This window comes from Rhinatrema bivittatum, chromosome 6, assembly GCF_901001135.1.
Source record: "Rhinatrema bivittatum chromosome 6, aRhiBiv1.1, whole genome shotgun sequence".
In the NCBI taxonomy this organism is placed as follows: domain Eukaryota; kingdom Metazoa; phylum Chordata; class Amphibia; order Gymnophiona; family Rhinatrematidae; genus Rhinatrema; species Rhinatrema bivittatum.
This window is the reverse complement of record NC_042620.1, coordinates 268,625,585-268,647,145: the sequence shown is the minus strand read 5'-3', so window position 1 is coordinate 268,647,145 and position 21,561 is coordinate 268,625,585. Positions and strand designations below refer to the sequence as shown.

Here is a 21,561-nt window from a genome sequence, read left to right as displayed (position 1 = left end):
AATTTAATTTGCGAACAAATCTCTGGATAGAAATTTGACTTTTAAATTCGTAATGTCTAGTAGGTATAAAGGAAAGTCCTTGGTTTAATACTGCCAACTGTGCTATGGTCAAGGGAATGGACGATAAATTCACTACCGCCAATCCAGCTACATTATTCTCCAGTACTATCCCTTGACCACCATCTGGTCATTTTTTCTGCTGTTGTCCAGTTTGGCGTGGTTCTAATGCCTCTCCTTGATCTGGTCTTCAAAGTATAGAGTCAGGAGGAGATCAAATACAGGTTGCAACTCCGCTAATGTGATTTATGCTATTGTGTGCTCGTGCCCAAAACTTTATATAGGACACACCACTCGTTCAATAAGAGTTAGATTGGGTGAACATAAATCACAGTTTAACACAGAAAAAATGACAGCTCCCATGGTTCACCATATGAAGGATGCGGGCCACACCATTGCCGAATTGAAATGGACGATTTTAGAGCAACTTCATATGCCGACACGGGACGGGGACATCAGAATCAAGTTAAATTACAGTGAGGCTTTCTGGATTTATACATTGAAATCATCCACCCCAAAAGGCATGAATGACGAGCTCAATCTGAACACTTTACTGTAAAGTCATTAGGTAGTTTTTTTTGACTACCAAACTCAGCGATCCGGCACTCGGACAGATATTGTGCTCCACCAGGTCCGTTTGACAGTATAAAACAGCAGAGCTTGCAATTCACAGTTCCCTGTCAGGTCCGATGAGACCGTCTTGATTATGGAGAGCAGTGAGTGCCACAGTATATAGATGTGTCGGCAGCTGATTAGTTGGAATATTTAGTGATAGAGCTCCTGATAGGCGCGTTTAAATTTGAAGGTTACTTATTGGTTAATAAGTATGCTTTTGTTCAAGAATTTAAGATGGGTTTGAACAGGTTCAGTAGGCATCCACGGTGCCACACTGGACAGAATTGCAGAGGAGAATATTACACCTGATTTTGGCAGCTTGAATATAAAGATATAGCGAGGTAATAATCCTGTTTGTTGGAGCTCTTTTCACAGAAGATACTCCCCTGAAGAAAGACGCGAAGTCTGAAATGTAGCGTGTCAGAATTGAGACCTACAAGTAAAAAACACACAGCATTAAGGAAGTTGGAAGGTACTCGCCTTAAAAATGATTATCTCTTAGCTCAAGCTATAAGTTTAATATCCAGCTAACAACATCGTGGATGATGAAATCTTTGGGACTATATATTTAAAATTAAAAAAAATATATAACATAAAAAGTTCAACACGGAGGTGGTAGAAGGTTAATAATTATAATTGCATAACAGTGCAGGGACGCCTACACACATAAGAACATAAGAAGAACATAAGAACATGCCATACTGGGTCAGACCAAGGGTCCATCAAGCTCAGCATCCTGTTTCCAACAGTGGCCAATCCATGCCATAAGAACCTGGCAAGTACCCAAAAACTAAGTCTATTCCACATGTATGAAACCTTCGACCTACTCCAAAATAAATTTCAGATGGAATAGAAAAATATTTTATTAAACAATTTCCACTGGTTGTGTAGCCATTGAGAATAACTGTGAAACGTACAAAATATTAAGGTAATAAATACAACAGAAAAATAGTTCTTTATTTACAGTGATAGAACAACAGTTCTCTATATGATTATATATTATTGGATCACTGGTTTGAGGTGTTGATTTATATATAAGTCTGAACTTAGCCGGACAAAACATTTGAATATGGACCTCCTTGAATCTGAACATTACCTGGGTTTGTGTGGGCTGAAAGGTTAGGTTTCCTATTGAAATTTTCCCTACAATATAACGAAAAAAAGACAGAGCTAAGCAACAGAAAAAGTATCTGCTTTTTCATTGCTTGTAACAAAGGACCTTGCCCAAAGCAAAGAGAAGAAGCACCACCACTGTATAAACACAAAAAGAGAAGGCAGGATCATAAACTGTGCAAAAGCTGGACCAAATGGCACACACGAACAAGACAGGAGGACATAGCAAATGCCACACTATCAGGCTGAAGACTCTGCAGCACATGCACAAAGATTAAGATTGCATTAGAGGTTTATTTTAAGATACAAAGCCAAAATGGCTTCCAACTTATGCACTGCAGCTAACTTAACAGAAAGTAACAAGTCTTACTGTCAGTCCAGATCTTTTGTACAGCAGAATCCTTCCAGCAACAGTACATGCACACATAACAATTCAATAGCTCATGAATACATAGGTGGTAGAAATTACGGGTCTCTTCCAGATGGTATCCCAGCACACCTTTTGAGTCCCCAGAGGACCAATCCAGATCCTCAGGGGCGGGGCCATATGGTGGGCTCTCTTTAGGCTGACTTTGACTTTCTCTGAGCCATTCTATGGCTTAGTGCACAGCACACAGGTCCCGTACTAAGCAGAGCCCAGTTTAAGACCAGGAAATATAACTTTTCCCCCGAATCACACCAGCATGACAGAGATAGACACCACATAAGAAGAATTTGTAGACACGAAAACAAGGTGCTGTGGTGGGCAGTGAAATATTCAGCAAAATACTTGTGGGGTGGATCTTCTCAACCAGTCACAGTAATTCCTTGGCTGAGGAATGTCACTGCAGTGACAACATTAAAAGTAAGTTGGAAGGGGATGTAAATAGGAACAAATCCTTGCATGGCTGTGAATGCAGGTTCTTGGTGCTGGATCCTAGCCCTCGTTCCATTTGAACTGGAAGCTCAAAGGAGCAGGAAGGAACTGCTGGGTCAAAAACTAAGCCATTCTTTTGGAGGCTCTCCCAGCAATAATGTCTGCTCTCTTTTTTTTTCTTCTGCTCCGTCTTTCTTTCTTTCCTGTTTCTATTCTTCTTTATATGATCTGTACTTTTGAGTTTCACAACCGAAAAACTATGCTTTTTGCAAAGTATATTATTGGAAGATGCTTAAACTCAATATAAAAAAGCGAAAAAGTAATTAGTAATAGATTTATACGATAAAACGTTTTGAATCTGTTTACTGATTTTATGTTCCCACTGACTGAATTCTATCCCTGGGGCATGCTGTTGTCTCACCTTTTAAATTAAGTAGGATGGGTGGGTCCTAGGGAGAGTGCCAGCTATGTATGGTTCAGACCTCAAGATGCGGATAAAGTACAATCAGAAAACCTTATCAGGAATGCTTCCTCGTTGCCTAGTCTCAGTTGAGTGTGATTTTCATGGCTTTCTGATATTTAAGTGGTGAAGTATTGACATCTATGAAGATGAATGATGTGAAGCAGTGGTGATTTTCTGCTAGACCCTCAAACCTTTTTGAACTGCAGCAAATTCTCTTTACTTGCATTTGCTGCAATTCAAGGCTCTGTGGACATGATCATCTCCAGATGCCACGCATTTTAGGCATCTCACAAGATCAGCATTTAAAAGTGCAAGCCTGTGAGTTTTAAAAATGCTTTGTGGATGGGGCAGGGATGGGACAGTGCACATCTCACCGTTGGCTGAGAAGAGGAAGGAGGTGGTGATGACCGTTTTGTCCATGGGCAGCTGGCAGTGCTCCTCCTGCTGGTCACTGAAGAGAGGAAGAAAGGAGTGGGCTCTAATAGAGATCATCCCGCCAATTATGGAAGAGAGGAAGCAGGTCTGCAGCCACCACCATAGGTAGGCAGAGATGAGGAGGAGAAATAAGGTCTTAGGAGGAGGGCAGAAGCAAGAAGATCTATGCAAGCACCCATCTCCTGCCTCCCATCACCACCTGATCCAGCAGCTATTCTTTTAGAATATCACCCCTGATGTGGACAACATATATTCAAGATGGTGAAGCAACTGATATTTATAGAGGTGAGTATGAAGATACCATGAAGGTCTATGGAAGTGAATGATGTAGTCAGGAGGGCATTCATGTTCAAATTCACAAAGGAGAATGATGTGGTTAGGAGGGTGATGCAACTGAAGTCTATAGACTTAAATTGTGTGATTTGAAAAGTGGATTTTTATAAGGGTAAGAAACTTTACCTAACTGTAACACCCCCCCCCCCCCATCTCAACACCAGGGCACCTAAAATGATGAGAACTTCCATCCTTTTATGATGAAAGTCAGTTTCTCAAATGTATTTTGTGAGTTCAGACATTTGGGTCATGCAGATGGTGAAGTGGAAGAAGCAGTGTGGTAGAAATTTTTTCTTCCTGGCTGGTACAGGGAGAATATAGCCATTTCTCCTCTCCATGAACCTGGTGCCCACATTTCTCTACAAATGTATAAATACTTTTTCACCAAACAGAACATAAGGTGGTTGTGGGTTCTGAACCACCAGCCCCGGTAGTGGTGACCAGGAGCTCTGTAGAAAAAGCTGTTTTACCTGTAAGGACCTGGGAAAGCTATAGTGGTGTTGCCTTCCCAGGTTCTGTGGACTGGGCTATGCCCAGCCAGGCTCCCACTGATTAGAGGGCAAGCCACCCTATTCACCCAGCTGTGTGCTAGCCAGCAGAGATTTTTCTGCTGGCACAATGTCTCCTAAGCTTCCAGTGCTGGGTTAGAACAAAGCAGCACAGAATTATAATGAGGTGGATTGGGTCTCTCTCCTTAGATTACCTGGTAAGGGGATACTGCATCTTCTTGAATAATCTGGTTGTTCTCTGCAAACTGTAAGTCATGAAGCATATATTTAGTTTCTCCCTTTTGTCTTCTACATTAAAGAATATTGAAAGTGCAGCTATTGTGTTGTTTTGGTAATACCCTGACAGATTGTGACAGCCCTCTTGGAGAGACCCAACAATTTAAAATTGTTTTCTCTTTTTTTTTTTGGCTGGAACTGAAAATTCCTTTTTTTTTTTTTTTTTTAAGACACCTATGGAGAGGGAGAATATTTCAGCAAGTTTGAGCTTGGTGGAGCTAGGACTTTTTTTTTTTTTTCCTTTTCTTGGTTTTTATTTTGTGCAGCCAGCTTTAACATTGCTAAAGAGTAGACCACGCCCTTAATCAACTGGTCAAGGAACCCAGCTTTCAGGGGTGTGTAAGGAAAAAGAATTTTAATTCTACTAGGTAGCTGCTGAAGTTAAATGTAGTCTTCTTTTTTCTCTCTCTGCCCAACTATGACTCCAGCAGAGCAGATTCAATATCCAGCACAACAAGTGCTTACCCTCCAAATGCAATACCAAGAATTGCAGCACACCAATCAGTAGTATGATCCTGCACATGCATATATATATCAAGAACTGCAGAAAAAGAATCAGCAATTAGAAACAGCATATGCATTGTGCTATCAGACATTTAGAAACCATGATACAGACAACTGCCCAGTTCCTAACTTGTTACCCCAGAATGATTTGAGGGGAATAGGGGGCACTACCGAGAGGGCTCCTGCATCAATGCACTTTACAATTTGGACTTTATCCAACGTTCTTTGCAGACAAGGTAAAGAAACTGTGTTGGATAATTATACTACTTACGGAAGATATTCTGGAATGGGCCACCACTTTTTGTGGACCAGGAACCCAGACCCACATGGGTCATGTTTTTCCACGAGTTTAAGAAAATATTCTCTAACTCCTACCAGAAACCTGTGGTTGAGATGGGCTTTTTACAGCTACATCAAGGAACAGGTTCAGTCTTATCATTTTCCTCTACCTTCTGCCAGCTACAAGCAGGTGTGAGTTGGAGTGAAGAACTGTTGTAGCACTAGTTTCATCCAGGATTAAGAGAAAAGATTAAGGATGAGTTGGCTCAGATTGTCCATCCCTTTTCCCTAGAAGAGTTAATCAACACACATATCTGAATTGACACCTGCTTAGGTGAGAAACAAGGAGAAAAACAAGGAATCCTAGGTTGGCTATGCCTTCCCTCAAGGAACCCCTCTGCGGTAGTCTGAGCATGAGAGATTTACATTGTCCCCTCTTGGAGCCCAGTCTCAGGGATGCCTATGGTGAAATGTGGGACACTTTTTCCTGCAGAACCGAGTACACCTTCAAAACAACAGGGCCAGGGATAGGGTAGAATGGATCACATGTCCATACATTCCCAGGTTTCACAAGTTAGGTAAAGAGATCATCTCAAGAAGACTGAAGTAATGGAAAAAACTCAAAAGATTAGTGGCACTTTTGATCTTCCAGTTGGATAAGTTGGACACTATAGTTCTCCCCACCATAGCTAAATTGGATAAGACAGTCTGATCTATTCAAAAAGACCTGTGGGTGGTGATCCATGGCCTCCAAGGGAAGCTGCTGTCAGACTTGGAAGAAACTATAGCAGAAGCTGGATCACCACAGATAATCTTCAGAAACCAGTGTTTGTAGAAGGAGCTTTCATAAAACCAAGGAAGAGAGACTGCTGGCAAAAGGCGAGTTGTGCCGGAGGGAAGAAACCAGCATCAACAAAATGAGCCCCAAGTCACTATGGGATTCTTTGGACCATTGCTTTAGTCAGAGGAAATGAAGTACACCAAGATGGGGTCAGAAGAAGAAGCCTTATCCAACTCCATCCTATCACATGTCAATTGTGCTATACAGATAGCAGGACCATCTTCGCACCTCTCTGGGGTGCTAACTGATGGAAGAGTAATTTGTAAAATGTGCAAAAACACCCCATCTTGATTTTGATTTTTCTTTCTCTTTTCTTTATTCAACCAAAGTGTAAGAATAATATATGCCTCTTAGAATGGAAAGGCTCGAGGGAAAAAGAGTAACAGGCTGACATGGTAAACAGTGGAGGTGCTGTGGGCACCCTGGAATGGCCCATAGAGGCCTTGAGATCCCCATTTGGGAGTAAGGTGTAATGTTGCTATTTTACCTGTGAGGAAGTGGGAAGCTGTAGTATTGTTGCCTTCCCAGGTACTGTGGGGTGCTGTGCCCTGCCAGGCTCCCATTGACTATAGGGTAACCCACAGTATTCACTCAGCTGTTCTTAAGTGCACAACATCTCCTGAGCTTCCAGTGCTGGGTCAGAACAAGGCTGCACCATAGTTTAGTGAGCTGGATTGGGTCTCTGCTCAGATTACCCGGTAAGGCATACTGTATCTTCTTGAAAACTCTAGTTGTTCCCTGCATACTGTAAGTCAGGAAGCTCGTGTTTTATTTCTCTCGTTTGTCTTCTGCTATTGTGTTGTTTTGTTAAGACCCTGACATAGGATAATAGCACTCACAGACTTATTTTCTGGATTTTCCCAGACAGCAACTATGTACATTTTGTGCTGAATACTCAAGAGTTTATGAGATTCACAGCAGAATACAAAATAAACTTCAAAATCTATGTCATACCCAGAAGTTTGGAATACCCTCCTCCCTGCCTACTCTTGAATGGAATTCAGAACCCTCCAGTCCTCTGGTACTCCACATTTTCCTCTCCCCTCATTGTGAGACATGGGATCACATTCCCTCTAGGCATGCACACCCGAACCCCCCCCCCCCAAAAAAAAGCTACTCACAATCTCCTGGCCTCAGGAACCTTTCATCCTTCATTCTGGGCCTCTCCCTCCAGCCATGTGCAGGACTGCCCAGTTTTCTCCACACTCCTGGTTCTATTCGTGTTCCCTTTGTCTCTGAACGCTATCTTCCTCGGAAGGGGGAATCGCCACTACTTCCACTCCTCCTCCCAGTCAGTTCCTCAAAGGGAGGAAATCACAGCTTCTGCAGTCCATGGTCTCAGACCTATTCCCTTGTGGGGAAAAAGCCTCCGAAGGGCCTATTCCTTACTGAAAGGAATCCCAGGTCCCACCCGCTCACGGGCTGGCTAATCCATCCTGGAGGTCCCTCTCTTACCCTGCTCTAACTTAAACAGAACCATTTCCGCCAAACTGACCCAGGATTTATACCCTTCTGGGACATCTGTCAACCAGTCACAACCTCCCATACCCTTAAGTGGAACCCATCATCACCAAAAACACTCGAACTTAGGTTCATGTCCACCCCCCCAACAGCCACAAGCCAGTACTCTGAGATCACACTAAGTGCCATCCTTTGGACATTCCAAAATAATGCAGGCTAAAACATTTGAGCATTTTCCAAAGCCCTTCCAAGAATGGGGATTCCTGGGTCTTCCCCACTCAGAATATTTTGTATTACTAGAATAGAAAAAGACACAATATGGGGGGACTCCCCACATATAGATTTTATATTGTCCTGTAATTCATTTCAAACTGTGACCTTATTGAAAGCAACATAATTAACATAACACCACTAAATGTGGAGAACCAAATCAACGATTACATTTATTTCGCTTTGAATAATTTTACCTTTTAAGTTGAGATAATCGAGGGAAGAATTAAGAACATAAGAATATGCCATACTGGGTCAGACCAAGGGTCCATCAAGCCCAGCATTCTGTTTCCAACAGTGGCCAATCCAGGCCATAAGAACCTGGCAAGTACCCAAAAACTAAGTCCATTCCATGTAACCATTGCTAATGGCAGTGGCTATTCTCTAGGTGAACTTAATAGCAGGTAATGGACTTCTCCTCCAAGAACTTATCCAATCCTTTTTTAAATACAGCTATACTAACTGCACTAACCACATTCTCTGGCAACAAATTCCAGAGTTTAATTGTGCGTTGAGTAAAAAAGAACTTTCTCTGATTAGTTTTAAATGTGCCACATGCTAACTTCATGGAGTGCCCCCTAGTCTTTCCACTATCCGAAAGAGTAAATAACCGATTCACATCTACCCGTTCTAGGCCTCTCATGATTTTAAACATCTCTAACATATCCCCCCTCAGCCGTCTCTTCTCCAAGCTGAAAAGTCCTAACCTCTTTAGTCTTTCCCCATAGGGGAGCTGTTCCATTCCCCTTTATCATTTTGGTTGCCCTTCTCTGTACCTTCTCCATTGCAATTATATCTTTTTTGAGATGCAGCGACCAGAATTGTACACAGTATTCAAGTTGCGGTCTCACCATGGAGCGATACAGAGGCATTATGACATTTTCCGTTTTGTTCACCATTCCCTTTCTAATAATTCCCAACATTCTGTTTGCTTTTTTGACTGGATTTACACCAATTATGGATTTTTACACCAATTATGGATTTTTGACTGGATTTACACCAATTATGTACCAAGAGAAAAAATTACATTATCCTTTCACTATAAGCATTAACTTTAAGCATCAAGTACCATTAATGTACAAATGTTAATGCAATGGGCAGCCTGTACCATCTGCTAGAGTAGAGAGCATTCGGGCCGATACAGTGGAGCGCACTGTTAGCCCGGGTTTGGCCGTGCGTTTTCGACGCGCTAGCATTACCCCTTACACAGTAAGGGGTAATAGCGCTTCGAAAACGCGCAGCCAACCCCCCCAAAACTAATAGCGCCCGCAACATGCAAACACATGTTGATGGCCCTATTATTTATTCCCGCGCGATCCAGAAAGCAAAATGTGCAGCGAAGCCGCACATTTTACTTTAAAAAATTAACGCCTGCCCAAAGTCTGGCGTTAATTTCTGCCAGCGCCGGGAAAGTGTACAGAAAAGCAGAAAAAACTGCTTTTCTGTACACCCTCTGACTTAATATCATAGCGATATTAAGTCGGAGGCCCCAAAAGTAAAAAAAAAAGTAAAAATTTTTTAAAAAATCTAAAAAATCTGCCTGCGGCCCGCGGGTCGGAAGGCGGACGCTCAATTATGCCAGCGTCCATTTTCCAAACCCGTAGCTGTCAGCGGGTTTGAGAATTGACACTGGAAAAATTGAGCGTCGGCTGTCAAACCCACTGACAGCCGCCGCTCCTGTCAAAAAGGAGGCGCGTCCCTAGCGCCTCCTTTTACCGCGGGCCCTAATTTGCTTAGGCCACCCTCCTGAATCGCGCGCCCAGGAGAGTGGCCTGTGCACGCACCGGCAGAGCAGGCGCTCGCCGGCTTTCCTGCGCGTTTTTCTGTATCGGCCTGATTGTCAGGTGAAAATGTGAAAGAAGACATTGTAACTGGTGGAGTTTGGCTTTAATGGGACAGGAGGTGAGCAAGGAGAGAAAGAAAGTCAAGACATAGCTGTATAAGATGATGTTCACTGCTCTATTTTGGAACACAGTTCTTCAGTGCTGTAAAGAAATTTAAAACCTCTAAGAGTATATTCAAAGATTAAAAGTATATTCATAGGGTTTTTTTCTAATTGTATCTGTATTTCAATTTAGAATTACACAGAGATCCAGAGACAGAAAATTGTATCTGAATTTGAAGAAATGCTTCAGTTTCTGAATAATAAGCAATTGGACATTCTCAACCAGCTTGAAAAAAAAGAGGAATATATTCTAAACAGGATAAGAGAAAATGTGGTCAGGTTAGAAGCAAAAAGTCTGTCCATCAAAAACCTGATTACGGAGATAGAGGAGAAGTGTCAGCATGCAGGAGCTGAATTTTTGAAGGTGAGATAATCAAGATTTCAATACTTGTTTGCAGAACTCTCCCTCCTGCCATAAAACTGATGTTCATATATCTAAGAAGGATTTTATCATTATAATTGTTTGTTTATTGTTATTTATTTAAAAGACATAATAAAAATGAAGCTGACTTATTTGGCTTTCTAATACAATTTTAAGGGAACTTTGGTATGATACTGGACACCAACCAGTGCTTGAAAAAGACTGAATGGATTCAAACCTCTCAAAGTGCCTGATGAATTAAAGGGCTTTCACAGTTTTGTGTTTGTGGAAAATGTGTTTAGTGCTGTATGTGTCGTAAGGGACAGACTGTCTCACAGTAAAGGGATGCGGCTCCAATGTTTATCACCAAAACTAAATTCAAACTAGGCCCATAAGAATATTACATGTCATTACATTTGTCTCCAGCTTACCTACAATGATAATGTGTGTAATACATATTTTAATTAATTAAATGTATGAGTAAGCTTTCAAAGAAAATTATCACATAAGAAACATAAATAGTCTGTTGTATTTGCAAACATTCTGTTTTATAAACATCGAAAGTACCTGCACATTTGTAAAGGGGCAGTGTAGAGGCTTTCCAGGGTAGAGTGAAAAGGATGCATGGAAGTTGCTATTTTATAAGAGAGATTCACATATAAATATTGCATTTGATATCGGACGTCTGTAGTCTGCGTTTTTTGGATGGGATCTCTGGGTGAACTGGTGAGGGTTCAGGATGAAGAGCTAGAGGATCTAGCACAACAAGAGATGGACTGGGTGAACTGGCAGAGGTACTGATTTCAAATCCATGTGCAAGAAAATATTCGCATGCACATTATAAAACTTCTTTTACGCATAGATGCTCTAATTTTTAAGGAAGCTAAAATATGCGTTTGTGTGTTTATAAAACAGATAGAAAAGTAAGCGCTTTCATTGTAGTGAAAATATATGCGCATTGTCAAACATACGCACGCACGTTCGGAACATAAGTACCCGATATTTTATAAACAGCACAGCTCCCATTGTGTAGTTTATCATATACTAGGATACATCTCCACAGGTCCACTTACATGCACACATGCCGTACCACGAATAGGTTTGAAAGTTATCCTATTAGTGTTACGTTCTGCATGCTGTTTTCCTTCCCCCCAGCTTTACTTTCTCATCCCATGAAATTTTTGGTTTTTAGATTCATTAACTCTTTGTGTCAGAATTAAGCTTGCCCAAATGGTGTTTCACACCAGATTTTCAGGAGATGCCAGAGGCCAAGAGGGCTTGGATACAGGTATCTGTGCACACAATTCCAGAAAGAAGGCTCCTTTAGTTCTGCGTGAAACCTTTTGAAAAGTTTCCACATCTCCATTGAGGAGCTTGGAATGTTTTATAGAGCAGGGCTCTTTAAATTTGAAGCCCTACTTTATATTCCATTAGCTTCCACATATTTTTGTAACATTTTAGTCTGCTTTCCAAAGAGAGGGAGGCTTACCTTGTGTGTGTATATACAGTGTATATATATATATATATATATATATATATATATATCTGTCCCCTCTAACAACATTCCTATATTGTGAAGAGGTATACGCAAGAAAAACCCAGAATACCGTAAGAGACCGGATCAAGAGATCTGGCCCGGTGCCCCTTAATTCCCAGACATCAGAGAATCCTGGTTCAGCTGGAGGCCCCTGGGAAGGTGTTTTTCTAACAAACAGTTAGTGTGGAGTAAACGTGGTCACACAGGGGAGCGGATACAAGAACAGGAAGTATGAGACCAAAAAGATAAAGCTGTTCCAAATAAACATAAGTAAATCCAATTTAATCTTCAAAAAGCAGTGTTTATTTCAAGCATCAAGGCGATTTCTCTTAGAAAGATTCAGTCCCCGTCCCCCCCCCCGAATCAGCTATGTCATTCTTGACACCCAGGACTTGCGTAGCGCATATCATGATATTATATCGCAAGCATTGCAATATAGTTGTCTCATTAATGCAGTACCCCCAACTGTCCTGGCTGTCAAAACATTGATGCATTCGACTTCTGCCTTGTTATCTGATCTAAATACAACATGTCTATTGGACAAGTCATCTCCCCAGATGCTGACCGTTATAATGATAGGGAACAGCTTGAGAAATGTTATGTCTCGCTTTGTTCCATAGGTGTGCCAAGTCTCCGGCCATGGTTTGGCACACAGGCACCCCTGTAATAAATGCCAAAAATGCTCCTTATTGTACCTGGGGTGGGGGTCTGGCCACGTCTTCAATCCATTGAAATATTGAAGGAACTGCTCCCAAACTTTTAAAATCACACCGTATGGGGGCTGTAACCCTGATGTGGTGATACTTTTTTTTTTTTTTTTTAATTCCTGCTGTGGCATTCACTGGTTGCCAGATAAATATCTGACCCATTGGACTCACACGGCAAGCAAAACTAAGTAAACCAGTCAAGGACTGCAGTTGTCTTTAAAGTGGTCTTCTTTGCATTCCTGACTGCTGCTATCACTTCTCTCAGCTTCTGAAGCTTTTCTAGGGGAAGCCTAGATACTCTCTCTCTCTTGCATTGAGTTCAGTGCCCAAGAAAGCAATGGATTGTGCAGGACCAACTGTTTTCTCCGGTCATAACGGGATGCCGAATTTCGAAGCTATGCTCTTAAACACCTGCAGCAAGGATGAATCCCCCGTGCATCCCTTTACCAATGAAAAAGAAGTCATCAAGGTAGTGTACCACTTCCTGGCATCCCGATGTACGCTCCAGTACCCAATGCAGAAATGAACTAAACATTGCAAAATATGCGCATGATATGGAGCAGCCCATCGGCATCCACTTTTCGAAATAGTACTGTCCCTCAAAACTTAATCCCAGGAATCGAAATGAGTCGGGGCAGACTGGCAACAGCCGAAAGGCAGATTCAATGTCTGCCTTCACTAGGTGGTTTTCTGGGCCACAATGCTGCAGAATAGCGATAGCTTGGTCTAAGGATGCATATTGAATAGTACATAACTATGGGTCAATCTGATCATGACTGACGGGTCTGCCGGGTATGAAAGGTTATGAATAAGGCGAAATTTCCCTGGTTCTTTTTTTTTTGGGGGGGGGGTATTACTCCTAGTGGGGATATGAATAGGTCATTGAATGGCAGATTTGCAAAGGGACCAGCTATCCTCCCTAACTGGACTTCCTGTTGTATCCTGGACCTGGCAATATCTGTATGTATTCTTATTGACACAGAGTTGTTCACTGAGGACATAGGTGAAGGGGATATAAAAACCCTGCAGGAAACCTGCAGTGATTATCTGGGCATGCCTCTTATGGTGGTACTGCTCCAACCAAGGAAACATCTCTTTAAACTTGACTGGAGACGGGGCCAGGGTCATCAACTGCCCACTGGGGCTGCTGGGATTGATACATGCGATCCCTTGGCATTTTTTCACTGTGATGCTGCGTGTGAGGCTCCACAGTTGGTACGGGCATGGCAACACTTGCAGGGGTTCCAGTTGCAGTTCCTGGTATTGAATTGCCCTCATATTGTGCGCCTCCCATTACCACTGTTAGGGCCTTTTCTCCCTGAATGGGCTTGCTGTGTGAAAAAGCCTCTCAGCCTGAAAAGGCCTAGGTAAAGTCATTTCATCCAACCACAGGTCAACTACTCTGTGCCTCCGTGTTACAGAGCTGACCTTTGCCATGCTTTTCCTAAATTTTGTGTCATAGTTCAACCATGACCATCCGCCAAAGCACTTATGGGCACATATTTTGGTATCCAGGTACCATATAAAGAATGGAGCCTGATCGGGCTCACGCTCTACCACGACACTCAAAAATATGAAAGGCAGACACACAATTGTGTATATTCCTATGTATCCTAGGCTTTTTATCTTTTCCGTCCCCCGCTGTGTCCTTCTCTTTCTGTTCACTACCCTCCCCGTCCTGGTCTCTGATCAGAAGTGAAAACATGTCTATAAATTCTCGTCTCCAAATCTTTTTCTTAGGTTTTTTGGGGACCCTGCCAGCTAAGGTGTTAACCCCACACAGTACCTCCTCTTTCATTCTGCTCACTTGATAAGGTACAGGTATGGTGCTTTCAGCCTTGCTGCTAGCTTGACTGTCAGTATTTGGCACCGGAGCTGTTTTCCATACATCACCCACTGATATGGCCTTACTTGCTGACCTCTTTCTTTTAAATGCTTTTAGTGCATGTTTCATGACGTTGGCCAATGCCAGCTCGTCATCACTGTCACTATCTTTTTAGGGCCTGATGTAATTGCAGTATTTCCTTTTCATAGGTAGGGCTGTTACTGTTTGAGTCTGGCAGTTAGTGTGCTCTGGCAGGAGTAAGCAAACTGAGGGGTGGGCCCCTTGGGGGGAGCTTGAACAATCCTGAAGGGATGCTCAATCAGGGAAGAAAAAAAATGGCTACACTGTTCAGTCTTGGTGCCATGGATGCATTGCAAGCTCAGGAGGGAGGGAATTGCCAGACCTTAGTGATGGTGAACTAGTGATTTTCACTTGGATTGACGGTATATAAGACCTCTAAATAAATTAAATATATTTGTAAGCATGCCAGAGCTCAGCCATGCATTTCTATTGGTGGGCCAAAGAAAGGAGTTGCTTCTGCTGTTGTAGGCCCAGGTGGGGAACTGCTTCCTCGGTGTCAGTACTGGACATGGGAACAGCCACTGTGGTGTTCCACAACCTAGGAAGACCTGCCACCCTCAGGCATCCACCCAGGAGTTCCTACTGCTGCCAGGTTCCTACCCAGGAAGAGAGTTCACATCTATTGCCTGCCAAAGGAGGTTGGGGAGGAGAATGGGGAGTGAGGCCAGAGAGCATGAGGAAGTGGAGCGGAGAGAGGGAGGAGATGTGGGAGGCAGAATAAAGGCAGAAAGTGTAAGAAGTTAAGGAAATCAAAACATGAGAAAATAAAAACTTAAGAAAAATACAGAAATTGAGAGAAAATTAGGACAAAGTAGTGAAAACTCTAAAAAGAAAAAAACCCTACAAATGTGGGTAGAGGGGATGGAACATTTCTCAGCTTCTAAAAAAGATTTTGGCTGGTACCTAACCTTTTTGAAAAATGTTCCAGCCTTTACAATTGTGGTGTGTGACCTGTGTGACTGGGTGTGGTGTGGAGTGTCTTGTCTGGTGTGCTTTTCTCTGTGAGTGTGATCTATGTCTCTGTATCAGGCCGATTCAGTAAAGTCCGCGGGAGAGCAGACGAACGCCCGCTCTCCTGGCGCGTGCACCGGCCACTCTCCTGTGCGCGCGATTCAGTATGCAAATTAGGTGGTGCGGTAGAAACAGGCAAAAGGAGGCGCTAGGGACACTAGCGCGTCCATAGCTGCTCCTTTTAGCCCGGAGCGGCGGCTGTCAGCGGGTTTGACAGCCGACGCTCAATTTTGCCGGCGTCGGTTCTCGAGCCCGCTGACAGCCACGGACTCGGAAACCGGACGCCGACAAAATTGACCATCCGGTTTTCGGCCCGACAGCCACCGGCCCATTTTAAATTTTTTTTTTTTTACTTTTTTTACCCTTCAGGACCTCCAACTTAATATCGCCATGATATTAAGTCAGAGGGTGCACAGAAAAGCAGTTTTTACTGCTTTTCTGTGCACTTTCCCGGTACCGGCAGAAACTAGCGCCTACCTTTGGGTAGGCGCTAATTTCTGAAAGTAAAATGTGCGGCTTGGCTGCACATTTTACTTACTGAATCGCGCGGGCATACCTAATAGGGCCATCAACATGCATTTGCATGTTGAGGGTGCTATTAGGTGCCGCGGGTTGGACGCGCGTTTTCTGCCCCTTACTGAATAAGGGGTAAGGGAAAACGCGCGTCCAATAGCAGGCTCGTGTCTCTCAGGGCCTGGGTGGGTTGTGTCCATGCCTTTTTCTATGTCTGTGATGTTTCTGTGTGAGTCTTCTGTCTGGAGGTGATGTGTTTTTTTTTTTTGTCTAAGTGTGATATGTCTATCTAAGCCTGTCTGGGGTGTTGGGTTTCTGTCTCTCTGTCTGAGGGGGGGTGAGGTGTCTGTCTCTCTGTGTCTGTTTAAGTGTGGGATATCTATGTTTGTCTGTGTCTATCTGGGTATCTGTTTTACTCTTAGTCTGGTGTGGGGTGTTTATGTCTGTCTGGATATGGGGTTTCCATTTCTCTCTGGATACAGGGTGTCTGCCCCCCCTGTGCCCATGTGTGAGCTTACTCCTTTCAGCAACTTGAAAAGAAACAAAATAGGGACTTTGAGACACTGGTTGGCAGTGTGGTTGCCTGAATTCTCTTCGTGTGTGCATGTGCGTATAAATGTATCTAATTAATAACCCATCTCGCGAGAGCCACAACCTGTTGCATGAATGGAAGGGGGGCCACAGCCCAAAATGTTTAGTCACCCCTGTGCTATGGTATGGCAAGTTTCCTATAAGTTCTTATACTTTTTTTCCAGGGCTTTGTATTATTGTACCTGGTAGTGGAGAGAGTTTGCCTTTCAATATTATTTCTCTACGGTGAGTAGTAATCGTGAATTTCCTAGTTCTGCTCTGCACTCTTTTGTTAGGGGAGTTTCTGGAACGCAGGGCATTGCAGAACTTGAGGTGCAGGTTTTATATTGGAATTCTGTCTTATCTTGTATAGACACCGGACTTCACTCTCATATAGAATAATCTTCATTGCTTTTTTTTTTTTTTTTGTTACATAGAAGGTTCTTTGGTCTAGATATGCCACCGACATGCATACCCTGCACCTCGCAACAGTGGTGCAAAATGTTTGTAGCAGTGCTTCTTGCTTTATGAGTAGGGGCAGTGACAGAATTTGGTAAGAGGAGAGTGTAGAGAGAGCCATTGGACCCCCACCAAGATTGAACTGGCAGGGTGGTTTCCCGGTTACAGGTCGCATCGGAAGGATGATCCCCCCTGATGACAGCTGTATGGGAGCAAAGTACAGCGCTCATTTGTGTACTGTGCAGTTACGTGTTCTTGGGGGAAGGAGAAGCTGTCGATTGTAATTGAGTTAATTATCAAAAATCTCAGAGCAGGGAAGAGAGGGGAAAGGAGGGCTTATGGGCCCGTGCCCTGGATCATGTGGGTGCCTAGCAGCGCTTCTGACTGTGTGCATGCACTGCATATCAATTTCCCCTGCATTCCCTGGCCCAAAGTGCAAGCCCAGGTTACTTGTGTGGAAGGCCTCCACATACCTGATGGCTCCTCTGGGGATTTCCCTCCTGCCGGCACAGCTGCTGTACTCCACATGGTACCATCCAGAGGCTCTTCATCATGTATCAAGCCACTAGCAAATCACTAACTATGGAAATCACTTGAATATGAAACGTCAACAATTATTTTTCTATTTCTTTTCTCTTCTAGGATGTGAACAGTACACTGGACAGGTAATATGCTGCTTCATTCGCATTCTTCCTCTGAAAGCCGGCAAAGCAATCAGGGGGGGGAGGTGCATGTATTATTTTTATTACCGATCACTCATTTTGCTACAAGTTCTCAAAATGCTTTTAGGTACAAACTCCAGCCCTGTCACTGTATTTGTCATAATCGTATAAACAAACAATGTCTTGTCTTCCAACATATATACATTCAATTATTTCTATTTTAGATTTCATATTTTATCACAGTAGAAAGCAGAGATGAAAAATCCTGATGGTGCATGCTCTCAGCTGATGATAAATATAGTTGTAATGTTATCACTACGGGGGAACCCCTGTGTGGATAATTTCAGCAATTATCTAAACCAGCCCCAGGAGAGCCAGGTCTGTGTCTGCAAGGGCTAAGAGGGAAGTGTGACACCCTAAAGTCGTTGCAGCTTACATCCATGAATCAAATGCACGAAGGCTCATCTCTCACCAATCAGCTGGACGCCTTGTATCCTTGGCCAGAGAACTGCCTTTCTGGTTCTGGGGATGGAGACGTTGACAACTCTGATCTATGGCATTCTACTAGTCTGTTAAGTTGGAAGCATAAGACTCTTGCCCAAAAATCTGTCAGCAGCACTATTAGCATATACTTTCAACAGTTCTGTCCGAGCAATGCTGGAAGGTGCCTGGAGCACAGTAAGATTGTACCGACTCCTGGCTCAGGTTTGGAGGGGTTTGGGGGCCTCCGGGAAGGGCAGCAAGGTGGTGTGGGTGGCGGGAGGAGGCTAAAACCAAGACAAATTAACAAATGTGTGTGTGTGGAATGGCCCACAACTTTTTTCAGAGGGTGAAGGACTGGAGAAAGATTGGATGCTATTTCCCAAAATTTTTTTAGTATTTTTGAGTGTATCAGGTCTACTAGCCCAGAAGATATATATTTTTTAAATTTCCAAGCTATATTTTGAATACAGCCAGGTAGGATTAAAGTATCTCCGTAAGCTTACCTGGTTATTTTTAACGGAGTATATTCAGAGGCACAGTTATTGTTATCTGGATAACTTTACCCAGAGAACTTTAGTTGAGTATATTCAGCAGGAGATTTGTCCAACCGAATGCCTATGACACATTATCTGGCTAACTTTAGTTGGATCACTTGTCCGCCTGCCACTTTTCTGAATGTTGACCTTACCACCTTCAGCTCAAGGAGACCTGGCAAACATATATTTGGAACCCTGCTTGAAAATAATAAAGGAATTGAGGAAATTCAGAGTTCATTTCTATCACATAGTAGAGAAAAAAGAAGCCACAAGGTTACTAACTCTAATTTGCCTATGTGGATTACATTTATTACATTAGCAACCGTAGAAGCTTATAAGCCTTATGCTTCCAGTGCTGTTGTCATAGCAACATTTAAAGTTGCCGAGTACACGCTACAATCACCGCAATCCCAGCACAAGGATGGCATTTCTGAAGGTACCAAGTGCGTGGGAGGCATTAGGGTGGAAGTGGGGAGTGAGAGAAGCAGGGGCCTTATTATCATTATCTGTTGAAATGGGGAGGAGGGTGTCCAGCAGACCCCCCATCACATTTTTAAGTGCTTTTGGAGGGGTTTAGGGGATATGGGGTGCTTAGCCGAGAAGGGCCACATTTTTAAAATATCGAGCAAGGTCATGAGAGTGGGGCCTCAGGTCCACGCTTCACTTTTCTTTTTACATTGTGCCAAATAAACGGTTATATCCATTTGAAATCAGCTGGTTAAGCTTACCGTTATCTGGCTACCTTTAGCTGAATAAATATAAATGTGACTGGCAATATGCAAAAGATGACTGGCTAGATTTAAAGTTATCCGGCTAAAATTAGTTGGATAACTTTATTTAGGGATATTCAGCAAGACGTGTACCCAACTGAATATCTAAGATAACTTAGCTGGCTAGCTTTCTTGAATATTGGTCTCTATAACATTACTGTACCAGAAAAATATTAGGATCACATCCCTGACAGAATTGCAGAGAATAAAAAAGTTGTGATCATCTGGGACATTCCCATTCCAACTGATAAAAAGCTTGATGCTAGAAAATTGGACGTAGGGATACAGAAGCAAAAAAAAAAATAGCATTGCTAACCGAATAGTCAGTATCAAGTGACTATGCTATAGAAAATTACAAAGTACCAAGAGGTACAATCAGAGACCAAGAAAATGTGGTAGATACAGTACAAAAACAATTGCATATGTCTTGGGTACTGCTGACCTGGTTATAAAGAACTTCCAAGCTCACTTGTTGCCTGTGCATTTAATATGCCATGAGGGTCCACCTGCGCAACAGGTTGCCAAGGCCATGGACTCGGCAGAGGCTTCAGCGCTTCAGGCCATTCCTGGACTTGCTCATAAAATTCAGGAGCAGCAGCGCTTCATAGAGACTCTGGTGACTTCCATTGAACATCTCAATGCCCTGTTGGACGCTACGGCTAATCAGGCCGCGCCTTCTCTTCCAGCGTCAACTTCACAGACACCAGTGACACCTCCGCGTCTGTTGGTACCTTTATCAGTGCCCCTGTGGTATGGCGGTAATCCTAAATAGTGTTGGGGGTTCATAAACCAGTGCTTTATGCGCTTTTCTCTCCAACCGGATCTTTTTCCGGATGACTCCACCAAGGTTACTTTCATCCTCTCTCGCCTTGATGGCAAGGCCCTGGCTTGGGCTTCTCCGTTTTGGGAATGTTCTGACCCACTCTTGCGGGACTTATACCATTTCATCTCCTCCTTCAAGAAGGTGTTCGACCCTGGGTGACTGGCAACTTCTTCTGCAGATCTCCTGCATCTCCGTCAGGGGGACCGTTCTCTGACTGACTACGCCATAGAATTCCGCACCTTAGCCACAGAGCTCTGCTGGTGGGATGCACTGTCTACGCCCAATTTTCCTGGAAGGGATTTTGGTCCATATTAAGGACGAACTAGTGGCTCGTGATCTCCCGAAGTTCTTAGAAGACCTCATCAACCTGGCTGACAGGATCGCTCGTCGTCTTCAAGAACGTGCCCGGGAGTTCCAGACCACCCATTGATTTGCTCCTACCAGGCCTCATTCTTCTACTCCCATTCCAGCTACCACCTCGAGGTCTCCCTATACCACTCAGACTGAGGAACCGATGCAATTGGTCTGTGGCCGCCTCACTCCTGAAGAATGCCTACAGAGACGACAGGCAGAGTGCCCCATCCTTCCAGGAAACTTCCCAGCCTAGGGAACCTTGGGGGCATGTCCCTAGGCTTCTCCACTCCAGCCCCCCTGCTAACCCTCTCTGCAACCATCTCTCTGGACCAGCAAAGCTTCCCAGTCTTGGCTCTTGTGGACTTGGGGCAAGTGGGAATTTTCTCATGAAGTCACTTGTGGACCACCTAAGGAGTTGCCTTTCATCATAACTTCCATCCAAGGTGATTCGTTGCCCAGGAGGGTTACCTTAACCACTATCCCAGTCACTGTGAGTATCGGAGCATTACATATGTAGGTGTTTGAATTTCACATGATCGACAAGTCCATTCATCCTATGATCTTAAAACTGCCATGGCTACAACTCCACTCTCCCCAATTTGATTGGGTTTCTCTTGAACTTTTGAAGTGGGGCTCTCATTGTCACCAGTCCTGCCTCAAAAGAGTTATGGCTCCCTCGCAACTCCCTCTGACGTCCTCTGTACTCGAGATCCCTGCTCCTTACACAGATTTCTCAGATGTGTTCTCTAAAGTCAAAGCAGAGATTCTACCACCCCACCAAGATTTCGACTGTGCCATCGAGCTGCTACTGGGTACCACGCCTCCATTCCAGAAACCAAAGCTATGTCGGACTATATCCAGGAGAACCTCGAGAAGGGGTTCATCTGACCATACACCTCTCCGGCTGGCATG

At 43.5% G+C, this 21,561-nt stretch overlaps 1 protein-coding gene across 1 annotated transcript in view; it reads left to right on the top strand.

Annotated features, from left to right (window-relative positions):
- The window catches only part of LOC115094274 (E3 ubiquitin-protein ligase TRIM39-like), a 56,350-nt gene that overhangs the window by 9,826 nt on the left and 24,963 nt on the right, over window positions 1-21,561 (top strand). The window contains exons 3-4 of the mRNA XM_029607173.1: window positions 10,091-10,321; window positions 17,664-17,686. Coding sequence (XP_029463033.1) covers window positions 10,091-10,321; window positions 17,664-17,686 — 254 coding nt within the window. The remainder of the gene's footprint in view (window positions 1-10,090; window positions 10,322-17,663; window positions 17,687-21,561) is intronic.